Consider the following 24,971-nt stretch of genomic DNA (forward strand, 5'->3'; position numbering starts at 1 on the left):
AGTACCTGAAACTAGAAAAATATCCATAATATAATATAAATAAGCATTGTTTAAAATGCGCCATCTATGATTACCATATTGAACTTAAATCATTTCAACAGTTTACTCTTTCACGGAGCTCCTGTTGCACTTAATACAGTATAACTTAGCAAGATGGCGCTAATTTAAATATTTATTCAAGTATTAATTTTCCGTACCCAAAGGGTAAAAACGGGACCCTATTACTAAGACTCCGCTATCTGTCTGTCCGTCTGTCATCAGGCTGTATCTTATAAACCGTGATAGCTAGACAGTTGAAATATTCACAGATGTATTTCTGTTGCTGCTATAACAACAAATCTCTTCTTTGCAAATAAATACTTACTTACTTACTTACTTAAATACTAAAAACAGAATAAAATAAATATTTAAGTGGGGCTCCCATAAGTCACAACAAACGTGATTTTTTGCCGTTTTTGCGTAATGGTACGGAACCCTTCGTGCGCGAGTCCGACTCGCACTTGTTTTAATTATTATATAAGTTAGAAGCAAAAAACTGGACAAGTGCGAGTTTGACTCGCCCACCGAGGGTGCCGTACTTTTTAGTATTTGTTGTTATAGCGGCAACAGAAATACATCATCTGTGAAAATTTCAACTGGTGACAGACAGACGGACAGTGGAGTCTTAGTAATAGGGTCCCGTTTTTACCCTTTGGGTATGGAAGCCTAAAAACAGGTTTCATATGAATTTTTAAATGCTCCTAACTCTTATAATAATGAAAAACAACAAAAAAATGAAGCGTTTGGGCATAGCTATGACTAAAATACATCAAATTGTGTAAAAATATTTTCAATAATGTTAATATCCAGAGTGGAAAATGGGGACTATCTTTGTATGGAAAGGCGGTTTCGGGGCAGTCGTCCCCTTTCGTCTTAATTAAAAACAAAAAAAAATATTACTATTAATTTATTCCTATGTCAAAGTATCCTCCGAACGAATGTATTCCCCAATATCAGCCTGGTGGAACGCAATGGTGGCTAAAGGATCAGCATTTCTGCACTCAGCGGTGGTCCGAGCAGCCACTCCGAACCCTAGCGGCATGTCTGACATGGAATATACTACTATACCTTGGTGCTTCGGTGTGTTTTCTGTTATGCGGCCGAGACCTGGAAGGGATTTAAAGTTTAGTCACATATATTAACCGGTTTTGTCTGTCATTTTGACATTTCTGTTTGTTGGAAAGAGACAAAAGTTTAACAGTTTTGTAAGAGGTCGCTAAGTTTTATGAATAAGGGGGTCATTATGGTTGGGGTATTTGTTTTATTTCAAGATTTTATGTACCATTTATTTTACTGAAATACATTGTTTACTTACCACTTTTAATAACATGATGCCCATACAAAAACTGTTGTTCTGCAGACGGCTTCACCCAAATCTTGAACGGAGCATATGGCGCAATATATGTCAATGCAGTGATGTGCAGTCTAAATTTATTGGTCTTTGTAAATTTTCCGAAGCACGTCCCAGCGGATATAAGGTTATCTGGCTTCACAGTTTGAGCTAGCTGAAGTAACTTCTCTGATATGTAATATACTCGGTCTTTCTTCTCTCTAAAGCAATATGTGCCGTCTGGCCGGTCTATGAGCAACTTTACGTTCACACCGATACTGGAAATAAAGATAAAACACAAGTTGTAACGATAGAAATATGTCAAACATCAAAAAAGTTACGATGTTTAAAAAAGTTCATTTTTATAAGGATATTGGTTAAATGCACTGTAACTCACTATTTTGTAAGCTTTTCGAATAATATCCGCATTCTTTCCTCAGATAGAACCTTCATTTTATACTTTTAATTCAATATAAACAATATTTAAAATTAAACACGTGCTTGTATTTCGTTTCGCCGCTGAATGATACGATTGATATGAATGAAACGTCAAAATGACGTTATATTTTCGTTCTAAAACCGTGTTCAGTTATTGCTATTGTGAACACCAGTGACCACACATAACACAAAGTGATCTTTTCAGACTTTAATTGCGATTATAAGTAATTATAACTAATAAATGGCAAACAATATTTTAAGTTTCAGAACAAGAGATCTTGAATCCTTGCATACATAATTTTAATCACAAGCAAATATTTGATTAATCCTTAAACTTATGATTATTTCTGAACGGAACACAATTTGCGGCAACTTCGCATCAATGAGAAGAGTGAAAGGGATGGAAGATAAAGGAGCAAATCAAATACTCCCACTCCCATTCACATTCACCCTGGATAATCAGTTGCTGTGAGAAAAAGTGGTAAGTTGTTTTTGCTACTTTTTCGCAATTCTATTCCCTTTATTGTCAATATTGTCATGATGGTGACTTAAACTTGGTTCTGTAACTCTTTCTCAATGTAATCGTGGTATTCGTTAGAACAATAAGGTTGCCTGTACTTATTTATTTATGTTACAGACACATCTGTTGTGAGTTTTGATAGCGCAATAAACAAATATGCTCTACTCTACCATTTGACATATCACCGATATCAGATTATTTTGATAACCGGTTATTTCTGAAAGCACGGTGTACTATGCATATATTTTGCGGTTTAATACACGTATTGATCTTATTATTTATTTCTAAATTATATAGTTAGTATAGATGCACTGTTATTTTAAAAAAATTTTTGTTATTTATGGCTTCGTACTTCATGCTAAACAATTACTCAACTCATTGATAAATTTAAACTACACAACATGCAATTGTTTATCAGAACAAGTAGGTAGGTAATATAAAATGACTTATGTATTCATAACACTTAACGTAATATTATAAAATACATCAAAATATGAATACCTAGTTATTATGATAAAATATTAAAAAAGGAAACCATTCATTTTTTTAGCATAATCTGAATTTACATTTATTTAATTATTATTTATTTTGCAGTATATAACATTTGTAGCCTGGTGTGGTGTAAGTCCTTTATTTTATTTTCTTTTAAATCAATAATCATGACTTGGCGCCATTTTTTTAAGAAACTGAATGACCTGAACAAGGCCACCGAGTCTACCGACCATGATTATTTATTATAGCCTCTGTTTAAGGAATGTTTGGCTTTTTAAGATGAAGGTCGTGTGACCGGGCTTTATAGTTTGCGAATCTTGAGACTTGATGCTCTTGATATATGCGATGTTTACTGCTACGAAAACGTATAAGATATGAATCACTGTAATTAAAGTAAAAAATACTCATTTTTTAAAGCTATTTTTACGGGAAATCCAAAACAATATATTTGGGGCTCGACATGTGAACAACCGGAATTTATAGTTAAATAGAGGCCATTTTTTAGGATTTTTAAATAGTTTAAATGATACGTAAGAGGAAGTACTTAAGTTTTCCTTCCCTTATAAACTCATTTAAAATTATGAGCCACTTCCATGAAGTCACTGTAATGACTGTAACAGTTTAAGCCAGTTGAACTGTGACTCAGTAAATGATCACAGAAACCGAAATTAGCATATTTTATTAGGTTTATCCGATTAAATATTTTATTACCCGAGTCTGCCCGGCTCTCAATCCACCTACGTTATTTAAGGGTTTTAAAAAAACCCAAAGTCCTTACAAGTAAGATTCCTCTAGCCTAGTTTATATTGCAAAATCATTATGAAATATTTAATTCACAATAGTCATTTAATTGCCCCACAATACATTTTACATGACCAAAGAAATTGTTGGTACTAGTCATCAGGGTGATGTTTTGTACTGAATTGTATTCAAATTTGATATTTTGGACAGACTTCAATAAAAACAGTTCTCAAGGAATTAAAAGGTTATGGGCCCACTACGCTTCCACAGAAAACTTTTCAAGTAGCTGTAATATACTTTTAAGATTTTAATATAAATGGATGAATTTTGATTTTCTTGTAGTCTCATTGAGATCATAATTTCGACACTTCTTAAGTTTTAACTAGTGAGAGGAATTAAGAGAGAACTGAATTAAAATAACGTTTTTTTTTGTAAACATTATAATATAAATTTAACATTATAACAATAATTTGTTGTTTTGTATAGTAGTAAATGCCTTTGTCCAGCGTCCAGCCTATAGATAGAAAGTTCGATAAGCAATGTCCCTGTGACAGGACAGGGACACTCCCAGTAAACAGTAACGATAAATTTAATTAAACCCCGAGTCAGTCGAGGTCACATGACGACATGCACACACCTTGGGGAGCGCCAAATAGCGAACTTACCTCGTAAACTGGCCTAGTAATTGAGCCTTATGCAAATCGAATACATAGGAAAAAATTGTTACGGAATAATAGTGGCTAAAAAAAGTATATGTAAAGGAGTGCTCTGTCCTTTTCAGTAGTGTCCTGAAAAAGCCAATGAGTTTTTCGGAACTTATGTACGAAATTTCATTTGTTATTTACCAGTCGCTTTTCGGTGAAGGAAAACATAGTGAGGAAACCGGACTAATCCCAATAAGGTCTAGTTTACCCTCTGGGTTGGGTTACGCCTACGACAATTGTTGGGATTAGTTGCCAAGCGGACCCCGGGCTCTCATTAGCCGTGGCAAAATGCCGGGATAACGCGAGGAAGATGATGATAATGATAATCTTGATAACCCACTACACATGTTTGACGCATACTAAACATTTTATAAATGTCTATCTAAACCTACTAACTTTGGTTATATCTATGCAGAATTGTGACATTTTCAACCAAAAGGTACCACATTGTCGCTTGTCAATAAGGTTGATTTCAAATTGAAGCTGTATGGAAATAGCGCCTTATTGACAATAAAGTACCCTTTTGATTGAAAATGGCACAATTAGACATCGCTATTCATCACGGAATCCTTAGGTAAACTACAGTAGTATAGTCATGGAATCCAAGTTTAGTTTACACCTGCATAAATACACAGTGCACACCTAATTACAATATTACTCATTCTGTATGCACAATTGCACATTGGAAATGTATAAGTAGTATCGCGTCATTAAGAATGACAACCTAACAAAGATAACGCATTGCAAATAACATAAGTAGTAGAATGTGTAAGAATGAACTTGACACAGTTATCATTATTTAAAGATATTAGAGAAACAAATCAAACAAACAAAAACTTGAATATCGATCTCACTATCTTTGCAACAAAATTCCAATGGAAATAAAATTTCTTTTCAGTTATGTTCTAAAGTTTTTAGAGAGTTTCATCTACACCAGTAAATCATTTATTCAGTTTATAGCCCTACAAAATACCAAGGCCAGCACTTTACTTAATTACTATTTATTTTTTGACAAAGGAATGAGTAATGCCACTTTACTACAGTTCAATCACCTTGACTTTGATTCACTTTTGCTAAAATTAGGTGCGAGAAAATTGGAATTTCCAACGAACACATTAATTTCAAAAACATATCTCTTTAGTGATGAAATGTTAAGCATCACGTTTGCGGTATCTACTGCAAGATTCAAATTTACTTTTTTTTCTAATATCGCCAATCTCTTTGTTTGCAGAATGCTATCATAAATAAACAGACGCCATCGACTCCATTCGGCAGCCGCGCGTCTTACGGTGCGGGTTTATTTTGAGAGGAACATTAACTGAAACGTGTGTGGACGCAAGTGTTAGTGAACTAGTGAACATGTCCTTGATCAATTACTACCCGAAGAATTTGCGGGCCAATGGTTGGGGTTGGCATAGAGGATCCAGTGCAGCGTCGGCCGTGCGAGGATTTCTTAAAGGGGAAAGAGGTGGCTCACCTGGAGAAGGCAGTACTGAACCTCTTGTTGGAAATGGCGGTTTATACCCCAAGTTGCCTCTTGAAGATGAGACGCTGTACAACCTTGGAGGAGACAAGTTGTATCCTAGTCTTCCAGCGGAGGAGTACGAGAGTGGAGCGGTGGCAGAAGTCGTCGAAGAAGCCTGTGCTTCTGTTAACGTAAATATGGTGGTGAGTACTTACTATAAGACCTAATGTAGAAACACCGTCGATTTAAATACTTCTATTTGCAGTGCATAATTACGTCCATACTAGTGTTTACGATTATGATCGTTATGAAAACAAATGACTGTTGCAACTATATACGTATTTAGCCAAGCGGTTTCAGTCTATGAGTTCTTATTAAAATGGAACACACCCTCTACTAGCAAAGTACCAGACCATCTGGTCTGGTAACATCTGTTCCGTCGGATAAATTTGGCTATAAAAACCAATTTATACATACATGTACATATAATTAGATTCACAATTAATTTATCAATTTAGAGTAGACTCAATAAACGGCATAGAGCCATAAACCGTACATTCGATTTTCAACCCACTGCAAAGTACCAAAATATGGAATTTATTCCTAAAACGATGATAATGAATAGTAATCAGCAGAAAATACTCGCAGTTCGCAATTTCACTAAGCCATTAGTCTAGTAATTATTAAGCCCGTCTTTCGTACGTAATATAAAGGCCGTTTTGAAGATCGGTCGTTGACTTTCTAGTCCAGACGAGTCACCCGATAATAAGATCAATACTGCCTAAATAGTAGATTGTTAACCAAGGGATGAAAGGCACTCATTTTTGTCGACTCGAGGTAGGTAGTTCGCCAATAGTCCGAGACTGAAACGGTGCCTTTCACCCGAATTAAACACTGCTTTTAATTTCGAATACGAGGAAAGTAAAATACATGTGTATTTAAAAACATGACAAGTATTGTATAAACTTTTGTAGTATTTCTTGGGGATACTTTCAATTAACAATTTAGGTAAAAGTATCGTGATTTATGGAATGGGGAGTTAAATATCAGAAATGGGCAAAAGGCAGCAGCAGGGAAACTTTTGTCAGAAAACTGAGATTTTTCTTGTGCGGTTCGCTGCCCTTCCTCAACATTTGGCACCATATGCAACTAGGTATCGAAACTATTATATCTATTATACGTGTACTCATGTCGTTAAACCTACATGGGCTACATGAAATAAACAAATCGTAAATTCGTATTGCTTCTTTGTTTGAAGCGTGGTATCCGGGTCTGTGTGATATTATATCTACAAAGGACATATGCGATAAGCTCTATGAAATAAATGCTTATTTTCGAAAATTTGATTCCGGGGCAAAACTCAAAAAAAAAATTGAAAATTACATTTCCTGTTTTGAGTTGAACATCTTCTTACTCACAATTCAATGATTCAGGACATTCAACTTATGTTTATCTGAGTCACCTTGTGACGTACCTACCTTGGACTTCTGATCGTTCCGATTCTTACATTGCTTTATAGCAGAGCAGCCACTTGATTTTGATCTATTTTCCTGTTAAGCAGTCAGTGCTTTATTTATCGTACGGCAATCGCTATTTACACTGGACTATCGTAAATTTATTTCATATATATATATATATAGATATATGAAACCACCACTTTGGATTTGAAGCTGCTGCCTGATACTGACATTTTGTGGATGTAGTATGATTATTCCTTTACGTTTCTATTTATTGATGAGGAAATTAACTATTTATATAATATATTTATTATATTTGACTTCCAATCAAAAAGTTTAATTATTGTTAATATAAATAATTATTATAATAATATTAATTTCAATTATTTTTATCATTTTAGCGAATATTATAATATTTTTATCAGTAATTTTATCTAAAAAATCATTTACTGACCGAAAAAAATCTTCCCCATTTGAATGTGGATTTGACCCAAAATCTTTAGCTCGTATTCCTTTTTCCCTTCATTTTTTTTTAATTACAGTTATTGTTTTAATTTTTGATGTATAAATTGCTTTAATTTTCCCTATAATTTCCACATTCACACATGTAACCTAATTATTTGAACAAAAATTAGACTTTTTTTCATATTTATTTTAATTATAGGATTATTAACGCCTTGTATTTTATTCTTCAGTCCCAACTTATTGAAGCTGAATAAAAAATGAAAAGGCGATTTGTTGGCTGTACGTTTCACACGTATACGTGTAAAATTATATAGACGGCTATGAACCGGATTTTTCACCTTCAAATTGGTCTTAATGGCCTCCCACTGCATCAATCTTATCATATATTTGCGCAAATATTGTTGAATGACTGATGAAATTAACTGACAGAAACCATTAACCTGATATTATACATCTATTAGTGGTGACATACATCAAAGATCTGGCCGCCTGTCTCAGTAAATGTTTTTATTATAAAACGTAAATCAAACTAAAAAAAAGGGAAGCTGACATCACGAGCTAGGAATGTGCGTTGAAGGGAGAGCATGAAAGTTATTTATACTTTTCCTCATAAAGTTTCTGCAGATAACCGTTTCAATTATAGAACGGGTGAAAAGTCAAGACTTGGTGTTTTTTTTTTCAATTTTGGCATAAGGACTATATAAATTTATTCTATTCTATCGAATGAATCACAAATTACAATATGCCAAGAATTCCATTTTATCATGTAGTATAGTATGAATCAGGAGTACAATTTCTGAAGAGTAAGAATTATAACGTAAGATTGGGCAATCTCTGGGTTTATTACCAAGGAAGATCAGTCTGTAATCTCGCAAAAGGCATACTATCATGTAAAGACTACTAAAATATTTTTAAATTTAGTAAGAAAATAAATATGAAATACATATGTATACACTATAGTTTTTGCCAGTGATTATGATTAGGTATTTGTCTGCGTATTACTCATTAATTGTGCTCCCACGCAAACTTCTTCCCCTCATATCTTCATAAAAGTCAATATACGGGACAAAAGTTTTAAATTTTATTTTGGATAAGTAATCATTTATAACATAATTTATAAATATAATAGTTAGACCAAGATAACTCTGCAGCGATTTTGATAGCACACTGTGCAAGTGTTATTTCAAACGTCAAACTTCTATGAAATTATGACGTATAGATGTATAAGTAACACTTGCACAGTCTATGCTATCGAAAGCGCTGCAGGTATCTTGGTCTATATAACTATCATATTCAATTCATAATTATTACTTTTCTTTACAATTCTTAGCTTAAGCGAAATTAAACTACATATGTTGGCAAATCAGTTTATTGCCAGAAATGTTTATCTTTAAACTATTGGGTATGATGCAGGGCTTTTTCTTTCCTGCTAGGAGGGATCAATGGCACTTTTCTGTTCTAAGACACTACCTATATCACTCACTTCTCTCGGGATTATATTATAGAATCCTTCGCTTCGTTCAGGATTCAATGTACCTACGTCGTCGCGTTAAATATGTAATTTTGCTGCCTTGTACTATTAAACTTCTATTCCTATCCCATGAAATAAAACTTGCGATACGCTGATGAACGGTTAACCTTAGAATCAGTTACATCACTTTGTAAATTACCGCCTTAATTTAAGGTCATTTCATTCGTCATTCGGAAAAAAGGTTACCTACCTACATTTCCATTCATGTCATGGCCACGGTACAACTAATTAATTAGGCTCATCAAAAATATTATTTCTGCAGCTGACCCTTCGTAACTAATTTCATAGAACTAGTTTATTTGAATAAAACCAGAAGTCTAAATAAAACTCAAATAAACATGTTTAATGTCTCGCTCACCCGGTGGGTTACGTCATTCTTGGTACTGGCAAGAATTTACCGTATAATCCTCCCAAATTATGTGAATCATGCATAAAGTTTATCGTGCCAACATTACAAAGCTTCTTAACTCAAGCGGTTAACCAGCTGTCATTTCATTTCCTTCGGAGATTTTTCGGTGCGTGCTGTGATTATGTCGTTTTAAACAAAACCGCGGTATTTCTGCGTTTATTAAATAGTTTCTTGGTTTAATTGTGTACTTAAAAATGCGTCAATTTTCCTGTTGTGCTTGAATTGAAAGTGCGTGCTCCATATTTATAAAAGTTCGTGTCTAACATTCCTGCATCAAAATAAATTTGTTTGCTACTTATATTTTGCACATTGATGACCTCACTCGATTAAATCTTGTGGCAAATAAGTTATTTGTAGTCGTATCTAAATCGAACAATATCATGGATGCAGTATCGTGTAATGAATTGTGTATAAAACGGTATAATGTTCTATTGACCTAATTTAACGTATGGGTGAATTTTCATGGATTTCTGCCGTTCGCTTCACCCAAGCATGCCCCAAGGTTATTAATCTATTAATGAACTGTTATTAGGTTAATCTTCCATCGTTACTTGAATACATATACCACTTTTCAAGATCAAAACTTGTAATGGATAACCTAGATGGAAAAGTTTCTTTTATTCTATCCTACATAAGTAATAACTCTTTCTCTCACAAAACCGTGGTAAAAAACTACCATCTAGTTAACATAATGAGTATTGTATACTTACCTACTATAATTGTGTTGCATATTTTTATAATTTGTAAACAATATTCTAATTGGTTTTTAATGTTATTCTTTCTAATTTGCTTATGGTATTATGGATGTTTGGCATGCTATTTTAAATTAGGCCACTTTTTTTAACCAAAGCCACACCTAACTATTATTTATGCCCAACCATAAACTAAGGAATGGTAATGAACATTAATAATGGTGCTATTTTACTCTACTTTGTGAACATATCTCAAACCTTGACTATGTGGTATGTGGTCAAACAAACTTTATTTCTGTGACATGCCTTGTTACAATGACAGTAACGTAAGATTTCTAGTGGCTTTCCTATTGATTGTCATTGTAACAAGATATGAAGTGACACAGAATGCAAACTTAGGGAATGTATGGTCAAGGAATTTGATTGATGTAAGGTCAGAAAACGAAACAAACTTCTATGCAGAGGGGCTTGGTACCTTTTCTCTGCAGCTGACTGTATTATTTTGCACTTTTTTTTAAATACCATGTCGGTGGCAAACAAGCATACGGCCCGCCTGATGGTAAGCAGTCACCATAGCCTATGGACGCCTGTAACACCAGAGATATTACATGCGCGTTGCCAACCCTTTAAAAACCTGTACACTCCTTTTTTGCTCCATACTGTAGCCCCTCGGAAAGACCTAGGCAGGGAGGTCATTCCACAGCCAAAGCGTCTGCAGGAGGAAATTCCTCATTCACCTTGTCACAGTAACAATAATATCAGATCTCTAGTGATGTCATAATGATGGTTACTGTGACTTGACATGACATGACAAATATCCTAAGACCCGTGGCAATTTTAGCGCTTTTGAATTTGAAACTTTATTTTTCTAGAAGAGCTCAGAATTTGAATCAAAGCTGTTCTTGTACACACAGCTGCAAAACTGATATTGATAACCCACTTTATGAATACAATACATTCATAAAATGGGTATGAACTATTGCGGCTTTTTACCAAGTATCTTCTTTCTCCGTGCCTCTTCCCATTTATTTGGGGTCGGCCCTCTGCTGGTATTTTTAGCGATTGCTTCTCTAGGTTTCTCCACCAGGTGGCTCTTTACCAAGTATGCAGGGACTTATGAGGATAAATCAAATTCCTTGACTACATAGTCTAGTATAAAAAGGAAACTAACACTGGCCTTGTGGCTTATTCAGATTGTTTATTTATTTACAGTTTCCTCCTGTAGAAGGAAAAAAACAGTTTAACAATTTTTTACCTTTATGCCTGAAAATAAGGTTGATATTTGAATAAATCATTTTTTAAACACGAGTAATGCTATAATTTTATCAATGTCTTTGGGATCAAGTAAGATAAGTGTTGGACACTTGATAGACAGTAATGACAAACTTACTCATGTTCTAATTCCTTTTTATCTTATCTCTATTACATGGTGTAATGAACGATAAAAAACCGGCCAAGTGCGAGTCGGACTCGCGCACGAAGGTTTCCGTACCATTACGCAAGAAACGGCAAAATAAATCACGTTTGTTGTATGGGAGCCCCACTTAAATATTTATTTTATTCTGTTTTTAGTATTTGTTGTTATAGCGGCAACAGAAATACATCATTTGTGAAAATTTCAACTGTCTAGCTATCACGGTTTATGAGATACAGCCTGGTGACAGACGGACAGTGGAGTCTAAGTAATAGGGTCCCGTTTTTACCCTTTGACTGCGGACCCTAAAATATAGATCGAGAAAATGATGGTACGGCCGTGCCTCTTTGTTTTGCTCGACTTGGCGGGGGCACTACCGTGCCCCGAGACAAAGTACACGGCTAGAGTAATTACCGAATGATTCGTGTTGAAAAATAAAGATTAAAGTGTGCCTCAATAGGGGATATTACTGCAATGTTCTGCCACCAGAGTGCAGTACTAAGTTAACCTTTTTAGTAAACCATAGAGTAACTTATACATACTGTACCTTTAACAGGTTTTCGACAAGTTTTCAGAGATAATAAAATATGACATTGATTCATCAAGGCGGTTTGTTTACACAGGACCTACTGGGGAACGCGAATCCGAAATTTCGCTATCTGCCTCTTTATCGCTCGAATATGCAAGAGTGACAGAGATGTTAGATAACGAAATTTCGATTTTCTTGTTTCGCTATAGACCCTCAGATTGTGGTAGTGGCGCCCTCTACGCAGTTTCGCGTAATATTCCCTATTTAAAGTCCTAATTACAACTTCCTTGTGTGTCATAGGACTCATAGGCATCATAGCTTTAAAATATAGACATAGCAAATTAATCATACATTTGTATACATACAAGTTACAATAAAACTTGTTCCCAGACATATTTACAGTAATCAATAACCAATATAACAATGCTTGATGTAACATTAACAAATGGTCTTTTAACAAATTTACGGATACACAATTAGCACACCTCACTCATGATGTCATGACTAGAACCTGTAATCATAATCAACATCACGGTCATTGAGCATGCCCACAGCTTCTTATATTAGTAGTGTTCTCACATTTATCTGACGTGCGTGTGAATAGTGTCTAATATAATTTAAAAAAAATAGGACTTTTTCGCGAAAAGGTGCAATAAAAAATGATGTGTTAATACTAGGTGAACTGATAAAATATATTATTCAGTTACTAATATTAGTAAGAGGGCACAATAGGAAAATTTGTAGTTGGGCCAGCTAACTGTGAGTGAATAAATCGGACAAGTGCAAGTCGGATTCGCCCACCACATTTGTCCTGGTTTGGTACCCCAAAGCTGAAGAAAAAAAGTAGACATATAACCTACTTTTCAGTTTCTTTATAATTTACAATTACGAGACATACTTAGCAGGCCTGACTATAATTATTTTGTTCAATTAAAACAACAAGCACAACAGGAAAATTTACATTTCTAGTGTCAAAAAACAAAAACTATACCTTTTTTCTATAGCAAAAATGTCGTAGCGAATACTAAACGCAACTAAAGTGAAGTGTGCACGTAAAAAGACCTCGCCATCGAAATGGCGGGTCAGAATGGCGGAGATTTTGGCGCGCTTATACAAGGCGCGGGGCGGCAACTACTGAACCAGGGGGGACAGGCTTTGCTCCAATATGGAGCTCAGGCCCTGGGGAACATCATCAATGAGGTGTTCCAGAAGAAGGAGGTGGAGCAGAAGAGGTTCTTGCCAAGTATCAAGAATTATAAAGTGGTATGTAAATAAACTTTTTTTTAAAGGCCATAGAGTAAATAGATTATTACGGTAAATTTACTTTATCTATGACGATCCTGTAAAAACCTGTTAGGCATAGTTTGTCAAAGGTCGTTGGTCAAAGGACTGTCTCATTTCAAACATAGACAGAGAGAATCATACTATCTTTATCTTACACTAGTACTAGCACCCGAAAGAAAAGGATGAGTATAGTTTTTTTTCTTCTTATTTGCTGCCAATTTGGTTTGACCAACTATATTAGTAAAGTCGTATATTGTTTGCCAAATTGCCTACAATAATTTTAAACAATATGTTTTTAATAAGGCCAGGATTACACTTGTAAGTTTTACTTACGTAAGTAGGGACAAAGCTATTTACTAGAATGAGATAACGATATTCATATCTCATTCTGTAGTATAGCTGTGCCCCTTCTTACGTAAGGCCTGAGTTACACTTGTAAGTTTTACTTACGTAAGTAGGGACACAGCTATACTACAGAATGAGATATGACTATCGTTATCTCATTCTAGCAAATAGCTTTGTCCCTACTTACGTAAGTAAAACTTACAAGTGTAATTCAGGCCTAAGTAAAACTTACAAGTGTGATCCTGGCCTAACGAAAAACCTGAAAAACTCATTACCTCGGGCGAGACTCTAACTCGCGACACTAGGAATCAACTTTTAACTGCTTTTGTTAGTTGAGTCTAGTTGAGTCTTTGCTAGTGCCAGAAGTAGCACTAGCAAAGACATTTCAATACATTTATACGTGAATTTGATTTTCCTCTATTGCAACTATTCCATTGATTATGATATAGGTATATATAATAAGCATTTTAGCACCAGCGCCTATTTTTTGGGCCCAATCATTAGATGAACTTTGTGTGGGCAGCTAAGTATTTAATTATGCAATCAAACATGTTCAATAAGGCGGTACATGTCTCCGACCTTAGTCTTGACCCACCCACTCAGTTTGTTGACATTGTGATCTGTCTTCTTTTATTGTCAAGTTCACAGCCAGATTATACCTACCGGCCTGGACCAATTCATGTGGAACTACGGATAACAGAGTGCACTGTACTTTCAGAAGATCTGCCGGGCTAGCACATGATTGGCGTTAGAGTATCTAGCCGCGACATAGACTACCCGTCCCCCTTCAATTCATACAGTTAGTAAAATACGGGTAGTCTATCTCGCGGCGAGATACTGTCGCGCCAATCATGTGCTCGGCCTACAGAAGTCGATAACAGTATGTGACTAACAAAATCGTACAAGTGTCCATAGGAGTTTTGAATGATTCACAGTTAATTTCACTAGACTTGTAAAACAATACAAAAGGTATTAACGGTCTATATCCCGGTCAATAGAAGTCAAGTGTCCATAGGTCGCACCCTCGCATATCCTACCCTGATGATGCTCTCTTGACCGATTTCGGCCACAGCGACTGTGTGCTCTGGAGTAGGCAATTTTTAATTCGCGTTATTAGCGTGTAGCTGATCCGCTCTCTGGTGCGCCCTTAGGTGGCTCACGTACCCTATCGTCTTGCTAAATACTTGAGCACATTTTGGGCACGTCAGCGCACCACCTACATAGTTGTAGCAAATCGAGGTTGGCGGCCGAGCCTTAAGCTCATCTCGTTTCCTGTCGAGCTCACTGCAGCGTCTCTACCTATGCTAAGGGAAGTTTAAAAAAAAATTGACATGCGGCACGTTTTTTTTGGACTTGCGGAATAATTGTTTCCAAAAAAGTACAATTTGCAACAAACACACCTCTCCAGAAAAAACTAAAGATGATATTTTTTTGACCCAGACCACTAGTTTTAAGGTATTTTCCTGGTTAAATCTCTGATATTGTTGAAGTCGTATTAACCTTCACAGTACACTCCTTAGATCATGGCCTTAAAACTGATAGTGACAATGATAACTTTTCAAACGACTCGCGGATCTGTGCCCGCGGTCTTAATCATAATCGTAATTTTAGTAGTCAGCGACAATGACTAAGCGAATGCCTTTTATCCGACTATGGCGAAGCCAAAAGAAGATATTTTATTTTATGTACATATTATATTACGCTTGCCTAAAGAAACCGATCCAGTCATGATTTAAATACCTATGTAGACCTATCCATTTCCTATCTATTTGGAAAGACCCATCCAGGAGGCGTAGCGTAAATATAAATTATATAGAGCACAAAAAAAGCGTTTTAACGGGAAATCGTATTAAACGTGAAAAAATCAACTTGTATTATTTCATGTTATTTGTTATTTAGAATTGAAGACACAACAAATATTATAAATCAACATTAGGTTATCAACATTAGGTTGCGGGGAGGTGGGAGAGTGGCCCAATCAGGCACTGGTCCTCGCTTCACTTAGGTTTAGGTACTAATATAGTTATTTAAGTATTATTTTTAAGTATTTTTTGGTACTAACAAACTATGGACACTTATTCGTCTGAAATAAATGCATTTTTTTTTTTTAACATAATTTTGGTGAGATAAATAAATTCTGTTTGTCGAATTTAAAATGTTGTGAGACATACTAATATTTAATAATTCTTCAAAACATATCGCGCCAGTGACTGAAAACAAGTGATTTGGCTCATAAATCTCATAATCATCTCATCTTGCATCAATATGGTGCATCGTTTGCAGCAGGAGCAGGATAATGTGTTTCATTTCATACTACTGCTACTGAATAGTAAAAGACTTCTGAATAGTGAAAGAAATGCTTTCGCCGCAGCGCCAATGGCATCCTATTTTATGCAACGCATTCAATTGAGTAAATGATATTCCATTATATTGACGAGGATAAACCCACAGAAGACAAGAAGGTACTTGAATCGAGCGGCTAAATTGGTTTTATCTTGACGTCATATTTTTACGATTATACATGCGCTAAACAAAGTCGTATCTTCATATGCGTTTCATATAAAGGTACGACCTTTTGTTTCAATCTTCTTCACCACCGTTCTTACCACGCCAATCGGTCGGGCACTGTCTGTTTACCAAATGATTTGTAATTATTTGACAGATCCTATCTAGTATAGTTTGACCCCTAGGCTCATATTAAAATGCGTAGTCAGAAATGTGGCCTATGCTGGTGTTTGTACTGCGCATCTGTAGGTCAATTTTGTGACTGCCTCTACTGTAGTAGCTAAGGCAATTAGTTTACTCTAAACAACAAAGGCAATATGGCTCAAGGTTTTACCATTTGACAATTTCTTGTAAGGTTTTCCGGTGTCGAGTTCATATTATTTGATAGAGTATTAAGATGTCAGCAGGCTGTATCTCATCAACCGTGATAGCTAGACAGTTGAAAGTTTCACAGATGGTGTATAATGTACGGAACACTCGGTGGGCGAGTCCGACTCGCATTTGTCCGGTTTTTTTAACTTGGTACACAATAAAGGATATTTACTTAGGTACTTACTATATACTTACCGTTTGCCGAACCCTTCCAAGTTCCAATTCAGAAAAAATTATCTTGGAATTGGAACTAGGCTTACCTCAAAGAATGGATAATTTAACTGTTTTTTAAAAGAATTTCTTACGCCACTCGAAAACTTAAATTGTTTGTAATTGTTTCAATTGATCATAATATTCACAATCATTCATGTAAGACAAGTATGTACTGTGTTGACAACTTCTATATGCCAGGTACATTTTGACTTTCAACGCTTCGATTTTGATTGTCTCTATGCCAGTTACATTTGGACTTTCAACGCGTCGATTTTGATTGTCTCTATGCTAGTTACATTTGGACTTTCAACGCTTCAATTTTGATTGTCTCTATGCCAGTTACATTTGTACTTTCAACGCTTCGATTTTGATTGTCTCTATGCCAGTTACATTTGGACTTTCAACGCGTCGATTTCGTGTGCGGGAGTGTTGTGACAAATTATTGAAGTTTGACCACTAATTTTATAATCATAACTATATCTCTATAAAATCGGTAGGTATTCTATTCATATTCTCTACTAAGTTAATCTAATATTGATTTAAGAGCGCTCTCAATTAAGTACTTGATTGGCATAAGTTCTCGGGGGTAAGACATTACAAAAGTGGTATAGATAAATATTACAAGGATGAAAAAACCGGCCAAGTGCGAGTCGGACTCGCGCACCGAGGGTTCCGTACTTTTTAGTATTTGTTGTTATAGCGGCAACAGAAATACATCATCTGTGAAAATTTCAACTGTCTAGCTATCACGGTTCATGAGATACAGCCTGGTGACAGACGGACGGCGGAGTCTTAGTAATAGGGTCCCGTTTTTACCCTTTGGGTACGGAACCCTAAAAATCACCATCGTCATAACATCATCACGAGCCTATACATATACATCAATGCTAAGCACAGTAACCGGTCTTTTCTCGTCGTACTAGTGTACAATATTCTAGAACCCCAGTAGTAATCCTAACTGAACTGACCTCAATCCCATCTTCCGCTCAATTGCATCAATTTGAAGTCAACCTTAGCAACGCTACACGCTATATGCAACGCGTAGCTTTGACTTATATTTTGGTCTACCTGCTAGTTCTATAAGAATTTATTGCACTAAAAAGGGGTTTAGAAATGTGATTTTACTCCAGGATTGTTTTTTTGGGCAGTCATGTAAAAATGTGGTAAATATTGAAGCCCGCCGCACTACAACTGAATTAAGACTACCGAGACAGAATAATTAAGGTGCTTTTAGAATTGGGGTCACTTTGAAATTGGGATAAATTAGAGAATCAATAGTAAGCAAGATGCCTTGATAAGCGTTACAATAGCGTTAGTGTTGCTAAAGTATGAGTTGCTTCTAGTTAAGTAGATCTTACTGATTTTCAAAATTTGTCTAAGTTACCCCAATGCACATACCTACGCTTATTACATTTCTTAAGAGGAGTCTCCGGTAAGCTCGGCCGAATTGTACCTTCCCATATAAACGGAGTTCCGTTTTCATTTTAAAACTACGTTTTGGATTGTAATGAAACTGCACATACAATGACATGAGGTATATCTAGGTCTGAAATTAGTTTGTATAGCTCCAGTTTATAAAACAAACGAAATAAAGCAAAAACACTTTTTGTATGAAAAACGTAAATGCGCTGTATTTTTTTAACTATGGTGTCTGAAGCTACATAAACTAATTTCAGACATAGAAGTACAAAGTTTCAGAGCAAACTAGCTACTCGTTTTAAAATGAGAGCGGAACTACGTTTGTATGGAGAACCGAGCTTGCCGGAGACCCTTAAACAGTTATATCGAAGATCCCAGTGACGAGTTCGTCTCGCCCGAGTCAGTGAATTTTTCCTTTAATTTAGTTTAGTTGCCAAGTTAGTTAGAAAAAATCTTATTATTTTTCGATATTCGAGTCCTTTGAAGCACGCGAATTACACGATACACTCGTTAACTAAAGCTGTCGTCAATAGAACTTGCAAATAATTTAAACAAATATGACAGATTTTGTTAGCGTTTGACACATAACCTAACATTTTTATGAAGGTTATTTTCCCCAAAATATTAATAATTAACGTTTAATTTAACTAAAAATGTATATAAATAAAATATTTAAGTATATACTGTTGATAAGGTTATGGTTGTCCTTTTAAAGAGCGAGATTACGAAGTAATCAAGGTGAAATGGTTTGTTTACATTATTTGCAAGTTCTATTGGCGACGACTTTAGTTCTTAAACCTGACACTCATTAGTGGGTTTCCAAATAGATTTTGTCACTCTGCCAACTTCTAGCAATTGGGGGATTATAATGTATTCAGGTGAGATTCTTGTTAAAGTTAAAGTGTACACCGCACAGAGACATTGTAAGGAATTTGCCCGGCATTCTGAAGTTTACAAAATTATTGAAATATGTAAAAGACCAATTAGACTGAAAACCGAGAAGATTGTCTATCAGAAGTATCAGGTACGACCGTCTACAAGCTCTTACGTCGCTTCTAAGTCTTGCGTTTGTAGTACAAAGACAAGACAAGGTGTACACAATCACAATACACAATTATGGCTCCTCTACACGATGGCTTAGCGTAGGCCAGTCCAAGGGACACATTTATGCGTTAGAGGGAGCAAGTGATATTGCTATCTCATTCCACCCCAGAGCTGCGTCCCTTGGACTGGCCTACGCTGGGCCATCGTGTAGAGGACCCATTACACATACTCCACTTACAGAAGGTTGAATGTTTCTGTTGTTAATTATTTATATTTGACAGTCGACACAAAATCACAAGCAAAAACAAAGCCTTGACATATGACTGCAAAAGTGCAAAAAAAATCTATTGTTACCAAATTCCTATACTTAACAATGTACCTTGTATAGACACAAATCTAAATTTCTACCAACGGACACTTAAATTAACATTTCTAGTCTCCTTAACCCATTGTAAATGTAAATCAAGTTTACATGGTCATTGTTGTGGCTTTCTGGCTTTGTCTTAACTTTTAAATGTTTTCAAGTCATGGTCACATCTACAGGACATAAGAGTTTTTCGTCTTAAAATGTTTTGTTCCTATTAAACTTGCCAGCACAAATATCTTTACCTGACTACGGAATGTTAGTAGGTAGGTAGGTAGGTGGTTGTGATAGTTAAGATTACAGCAGTCTACTCGTATGTCATTGTATCGTCAAAAGTTTTGACTCAAAACTATTGAGCAGATTTTGGTGAACAATGTGTCAATCATTTTGACAGATTTTTCTTTAGACACATGTGCCAGGTGTATATCTATTAGCTGTTTTCCAAATATTTAAGTGGAAATTTCGATGAAACCCAACAACATCACGTCAATCTGTTTGAAATGGTCCAAGCCGGCGCTTTTACGACACCGAACGATTCTAAAATCATTTGATTACGCTTGCCAACATTAATTTGCTTTACTGCAAACGCTTTAGTCGATTTTGGATTTGGCAACAAATGTTGGTTCTTGAAATTTAATAACGAGTACCTACTACAATGCTACTACATTCTAAATTAACAATCGTTGATGAATGATTGGCCTTTTTTTAGCCTGAATTGTTCAACTTTGATGTCAAATATGTCGAAAACAATGAGTTTTGATATAACTATGGGATTCTATATAGCTTAAATCCGTTGCTGTTAATGTGATAAGCTACAAAAAAACATTAGAAAACTAACGGATTCAGATCGAAGGTCATTGGGCATGGGATCCCCTTGAAATCTTACGCGTTTATCCTGGCCACGTTGTACTACCTTTTTTTTTATTGAGGGGAAAATGCTTTTCGCATACCACCCAGGGATGGTTATGAGGGACTTCCGTATAGGCTCATGGGACCCACGGTTTACCCACTAAAAATCCCTCTTGACCGCCTCAGGGCTATAAGGCGAGGCCACAGGAACACTGGAGCACTCTTCCGCAGCCTCGCCAGTGGCTGTCCGGACTCAGGACCCAACTCTGACGTTGTACTACCTAACCTATGGACCTTATGTCTTTGTCTTTACAACAAGATTTATGAATAGTCATTCATTGCATTCACTGTCAAGTGTCAGCGCGAGCTACGCGCCGTTAACACGTTTTTTACACGACTGCCCAAAAAAGGAGTGTATTGTTTTTCCCGTTTGTAGCGAAAAGCGCCCGCGAACAGACAATCCAACTATCGAATTGTGTTAACAGTGTTGACGATGTTATATTCGTTGAAACGCATGCAGTGTATCGTTGGTATGTTGTAACAGTGATACATATCAGTTAGTCGCGCTTGGCACTGACACAATAACATTTTCTACTGGCATTAATATGTGCCGATCGGCATCTTTGATGTCTTTGTTGACAATTTAGCACATGTTTAATTATTAACTTCTGATACGATAAGATTCATTTATTGTCAAAACTGTACAATGAGATCGCATGTAATATACAACAAAGTCCAATAGACTTATTTCTTTTTCTTATGGGAATGTGTAATATGGAGTGTTTTTTTTTTCATCTGACGCTGCCCACACAAAAAAAAGTTTATTACTGTCCATTAATTTCCGAATATTTAATTCAAATGGTAGGTCAATAATATACAACAATAATATATTAATAATATAATTAATTTTGCTGTTACTAACCGTAGTATAAGATTACCCATAAGCATTACTAACACTGATTGATCCTAGTTGGTCGTTGAATAAAGAATTTAAATTTAAATAAGAAATTAGCATTAAAAAACCGGCCAAGTGCGAGTCGGACTCGCCCACCGATGGTTCCGTACTTTTTAATATTTGTTGTTATAGCGGCAACAGAAATAATTCACATGGCGTTCAAAAGGTACCCCTGTAACTTCGTCTTCTAAGGTGTCATTTATTTCGTGGGCGGCGCGACAACGTGAACTTCATCAAAATGCATGAAAGTCTATAAGCAGCATGCGTCTTCGGCGGTCAAAGGCTTAAATACCGCGCGTGTTCATTTATGTAACCAGAAGTTTCTACACCACCTGGTCCCTTAACCTCCCCCAAAATTAGTCTAGACAATGCTATTAGTGCAGTCTAGACGTGAGGGAAATGACCTCAGCTTCCGATATTTCTGGGAAAACTTTAATAAAATGTGAACTGTTTTTCTAGTGCGTTTATTAGTTGATTAACCGTTTTTAGTTGTTATTATGTCCGGTTGTCCAGAAGACAATAGTGGCAGTGGCATAGCTTGTTATTAAACAGAAGACATGTATAACGGTTCCACTATTAACATGAGTAGTAAACGGACGATTATGAAAAGGCCTTACAATTATAGGTAACTATAATATAAACGCGTACCGTAAAAACTTTAGTCCACAACTTACAATTATGAACCAAATTCAAGTTCCAATAAAATATGTATAAGTATTTTAATTAAGAAAATAACGTTTTTAGACAGAACGTTGAAAATCTGTGAAACTGTTAAACTGTGGAAGTGTTAACGTAATAGTGTTATACATTTTTATCAGTATAATTTGTAAGATAACGACTAAATGAAACTGGTTCTTAATTCACAAGGTATATTAGCCAAATTATTACAACTGTTAAAGACAAAATTATGAATATTACCTATTGGCCTCAAATAATGTGTGTATACAGTGTTACACACATTATTTGAGGTAGGTAGGAGTACGAACAGTCGGGGTACAAAGTTATGTTTATAATTTAGCACCTTATTTTTTTGTAATAAGGCGAAATTTAAACATATATTGCCGTCGACCGTGGTACAGTCAAACTATTAATTATCAGCACAGACAAAGTGACAAAAATATGTACACACAATCTTAATGTATGGGCAATAACACAGACAAAGTGACAAAAATATGTACACACAATCTTAATGTATGGGCAATAAGGTCGTGTATATATATTTTTGTCACTTTGTCCGTGTCGCTGTCGGCATATAACACTTGGACTGTACCTACTTGGGTTTGTAATTTGTACGCACTCATATGACTAATAATCACTGCTTATAATACGTTTATCAGTGTAGCCTTGAAAACTCTAAATATGACTAAAACACGTTATCATTTTTGTACGAAAAGTTATGCGATTGATAAGTTATCAATGTAAATAAAACTATCGGACACTGAATGCATCCTTATGAGTTATATGACCATGAAAGATATATACATACATAATCAGTAATCACGCCTATTTCCCGCAGGGGTGGGCAGTGACCACGGATTTCCACTTGCTACGATCCTGACATACCTCTTTCGCTTCCTTCACTTTCATAACATTCCTAATACACGCGCGCCGGTTTAGGGTGCTCTTGATCTGGCCTTTCTTCAGGATTTTCCCGATCTGATCAGAGAAAGTCCGCCGAGGTCGACCCCTTCCAAGGAAATTTTTGAAAAAAGGAAAAAAAAATTTTTTATATGAAAAAACCGTTATTTTGTACACATTATATTTTGTTTTCTTTACTGTCAAAGCTGGACAAAGCAATAAGAAGTCTGGCTAAGCAAAGGATTTATACTTTTGTCACCTTATTTAATATTAATCGGCTTGTTAAATTTAATTAGTGTTAACGCAACCTCCAAACCGGACATTTAAATCACTTTTGACGTTTTGGGAATCGTTAATGTTAAAAGTTTCCTTAATACAGTGGGTACGGCTATATTTTTTTTAAGCAATACGTACCTTTCAACACGTTCACTCTACCACGGTCCGTTTAAATAAAAAGTTTAAAACATAGAGCTTCCAATGGAATTTGCTTAAAAGCTTCTGTTAGCGCCGCGGGTGTTAATTAAACATCGATGTTTAATAGGGATGTTTCGTCCCCTGTGGTGTTGGATTGACCAGTGAAAGCTATAATATAAAATGCTAACTTTTCCATTACTTATCCCGATTTTAACCCGATGGATCTTATTTAAACAATAACAGATGCCAACATTATGGAATGTACCCGGAATACCGGTAACAGAAAAATGCTACCGCTAAATGGTTACCAGTCCTCAACTGTGCGTTTCTCCTGAAACTATTTGCCTTGCACAGATATTAAACTGTGGAATTAACCTGTCGCTTGAAAATGAACTGCTTATTTTTTATTATTCACGACGACGGGACTTAATCGCGTAAAATAAGTCCCGTTGTTGTGAATAATAATGAGCAAAAATCGTGAAAGTTTAAATCAGTGTTGAACTGCTTATTTGTTGATCATCTAAGGTTCATAAGTCATATGTGGCTTACCATCAGAGAAGGGTCCTTGTGCTTCAAGTGCATAAGAACCTTTCCATCAGAAAAAGGTCCTTTTGCACCATGTGCATGCTTTTATAGTCCTCTGAGCGGCTAGAGAATATGATCATAACCTTTAAAATTGACAAGTCTAAAATTGATAAAACCGGCTGTTTGTCATGTCACAAGCCTGTAAACATTAATATTTTCAGTTAATTTAATAATAAACATTGTGTAACCGCGCTTCCTCTAGGTACGCGACCGCCCTTATCATTTTCCCCATGGGTTTCCGCCACACATACACAATATACAATATACATACGACCACTACATTTAATAGTCGACTTATCAACTTTAGAGACAGTCAATAACTTCAGTTACCACTGAATAGCCAACTGGAATACATGGCATTTTGATCCTTAGTGTGCCAAGTGAAATTTAAAAAAGGATAATGTCTAGTGCCTTTTTAGTCTATGAAACTTTTTTGATTAGTTTGAATTACGAAGAATCTATTAATATGCGAAGGATATCGATTTTGTGATTTACTCGGCCAAGGACGGGGTTATTATTGATTTACATGTTATATATGTGTTATTACGCTTATAAGCACGATTTTAAATTATTTTTCGGAAAATAATTAAAAAAACATAAATAGCGGAAACCGATATCAGTTAAAGTACATCCGAACCGTTAATGCATTTGAGTTAATCATCAGCCCTTGACCAAAATAACGAATTAGCCTAATGATTTTACTCTACATTAACAAAAGCAGTTGTTTCTAAAATGTATAACGTTACTGACGTGAAGAAGTCTTCTGTCAAAGAAGTAGAGTTTGTGAAGCTTGATAAGAAAGATGTCGGTCAACTTAA

At 35.6% G+C, this 24,971-nt stretch overlaps 2 protein-coding genes across 2 annotated transcripts in view; one reads left to right on the top strand and one right to left on the bottom strand.

Moving 5' to 3' along the window:
• Window positions 1–933: 933 nt before the first annotated feature.
• Window positions 934–1,907, bottom strand: LOC134751712 (60S ribosome subunit biogenesis protein NIP7 homolog). The gene is made up of 3 exons (XM_063687157.1): window positions 1,767–1,907; window positions 1,355–1,647; window positions 934–1,146 (listed from the first exon to the last, which is right to left on the bottom strand). The coding sequence occupies exons 1-3, from the start codon at window positions 1,820–1,822 to the stop codon at window positions 953–955; spliced, it is 543 nt and encodes a 180-aa protein (XP_063543227.1). The 5' UTR covers window positions 1,823–1,907; the 3' UTR covers window positions 934–952.
• A 7,777-nt stretch (window positions 1,908–9,684) lies between these two features.
• LOC134751841 (calpain-B) overlaps window positions 9,685–24,971 on the top strand; it is a 37,041-nt gene continuing 21,754 nt past the window's right edge. Inside the window, exons 1-2 of the mRNA XM_063687345.1 lie at window positions 9,685–9,757; window positions 13,231–13,489. Coding sequence (XP_063543415.1) covers window positions 13,301–13,489 — 189 coding nt within the window. The 5' untranslated portion in view covers window positions 9,685–9,757; window positions 13,231–13,300. The remainder of the gene's footprint in view (window positions 9,758–13,230; window positions 13,490–24,971) is intronic.

The sequence above is a fragment of the Cydia strobilella genome, chromosome 23, assembly GCF_947568885.1.
Source record: "Cydia strobilella chromosome 23, ilCydStro3.1, whole genome shotgun sequence".
Taxonomy (NCBI): domain Eukaryota; kingdom Metazoa; phylum Arthropoda; class Insecta; order Lepidoptera; family Tortricidae; genus Cydia; species Cydia strobilella.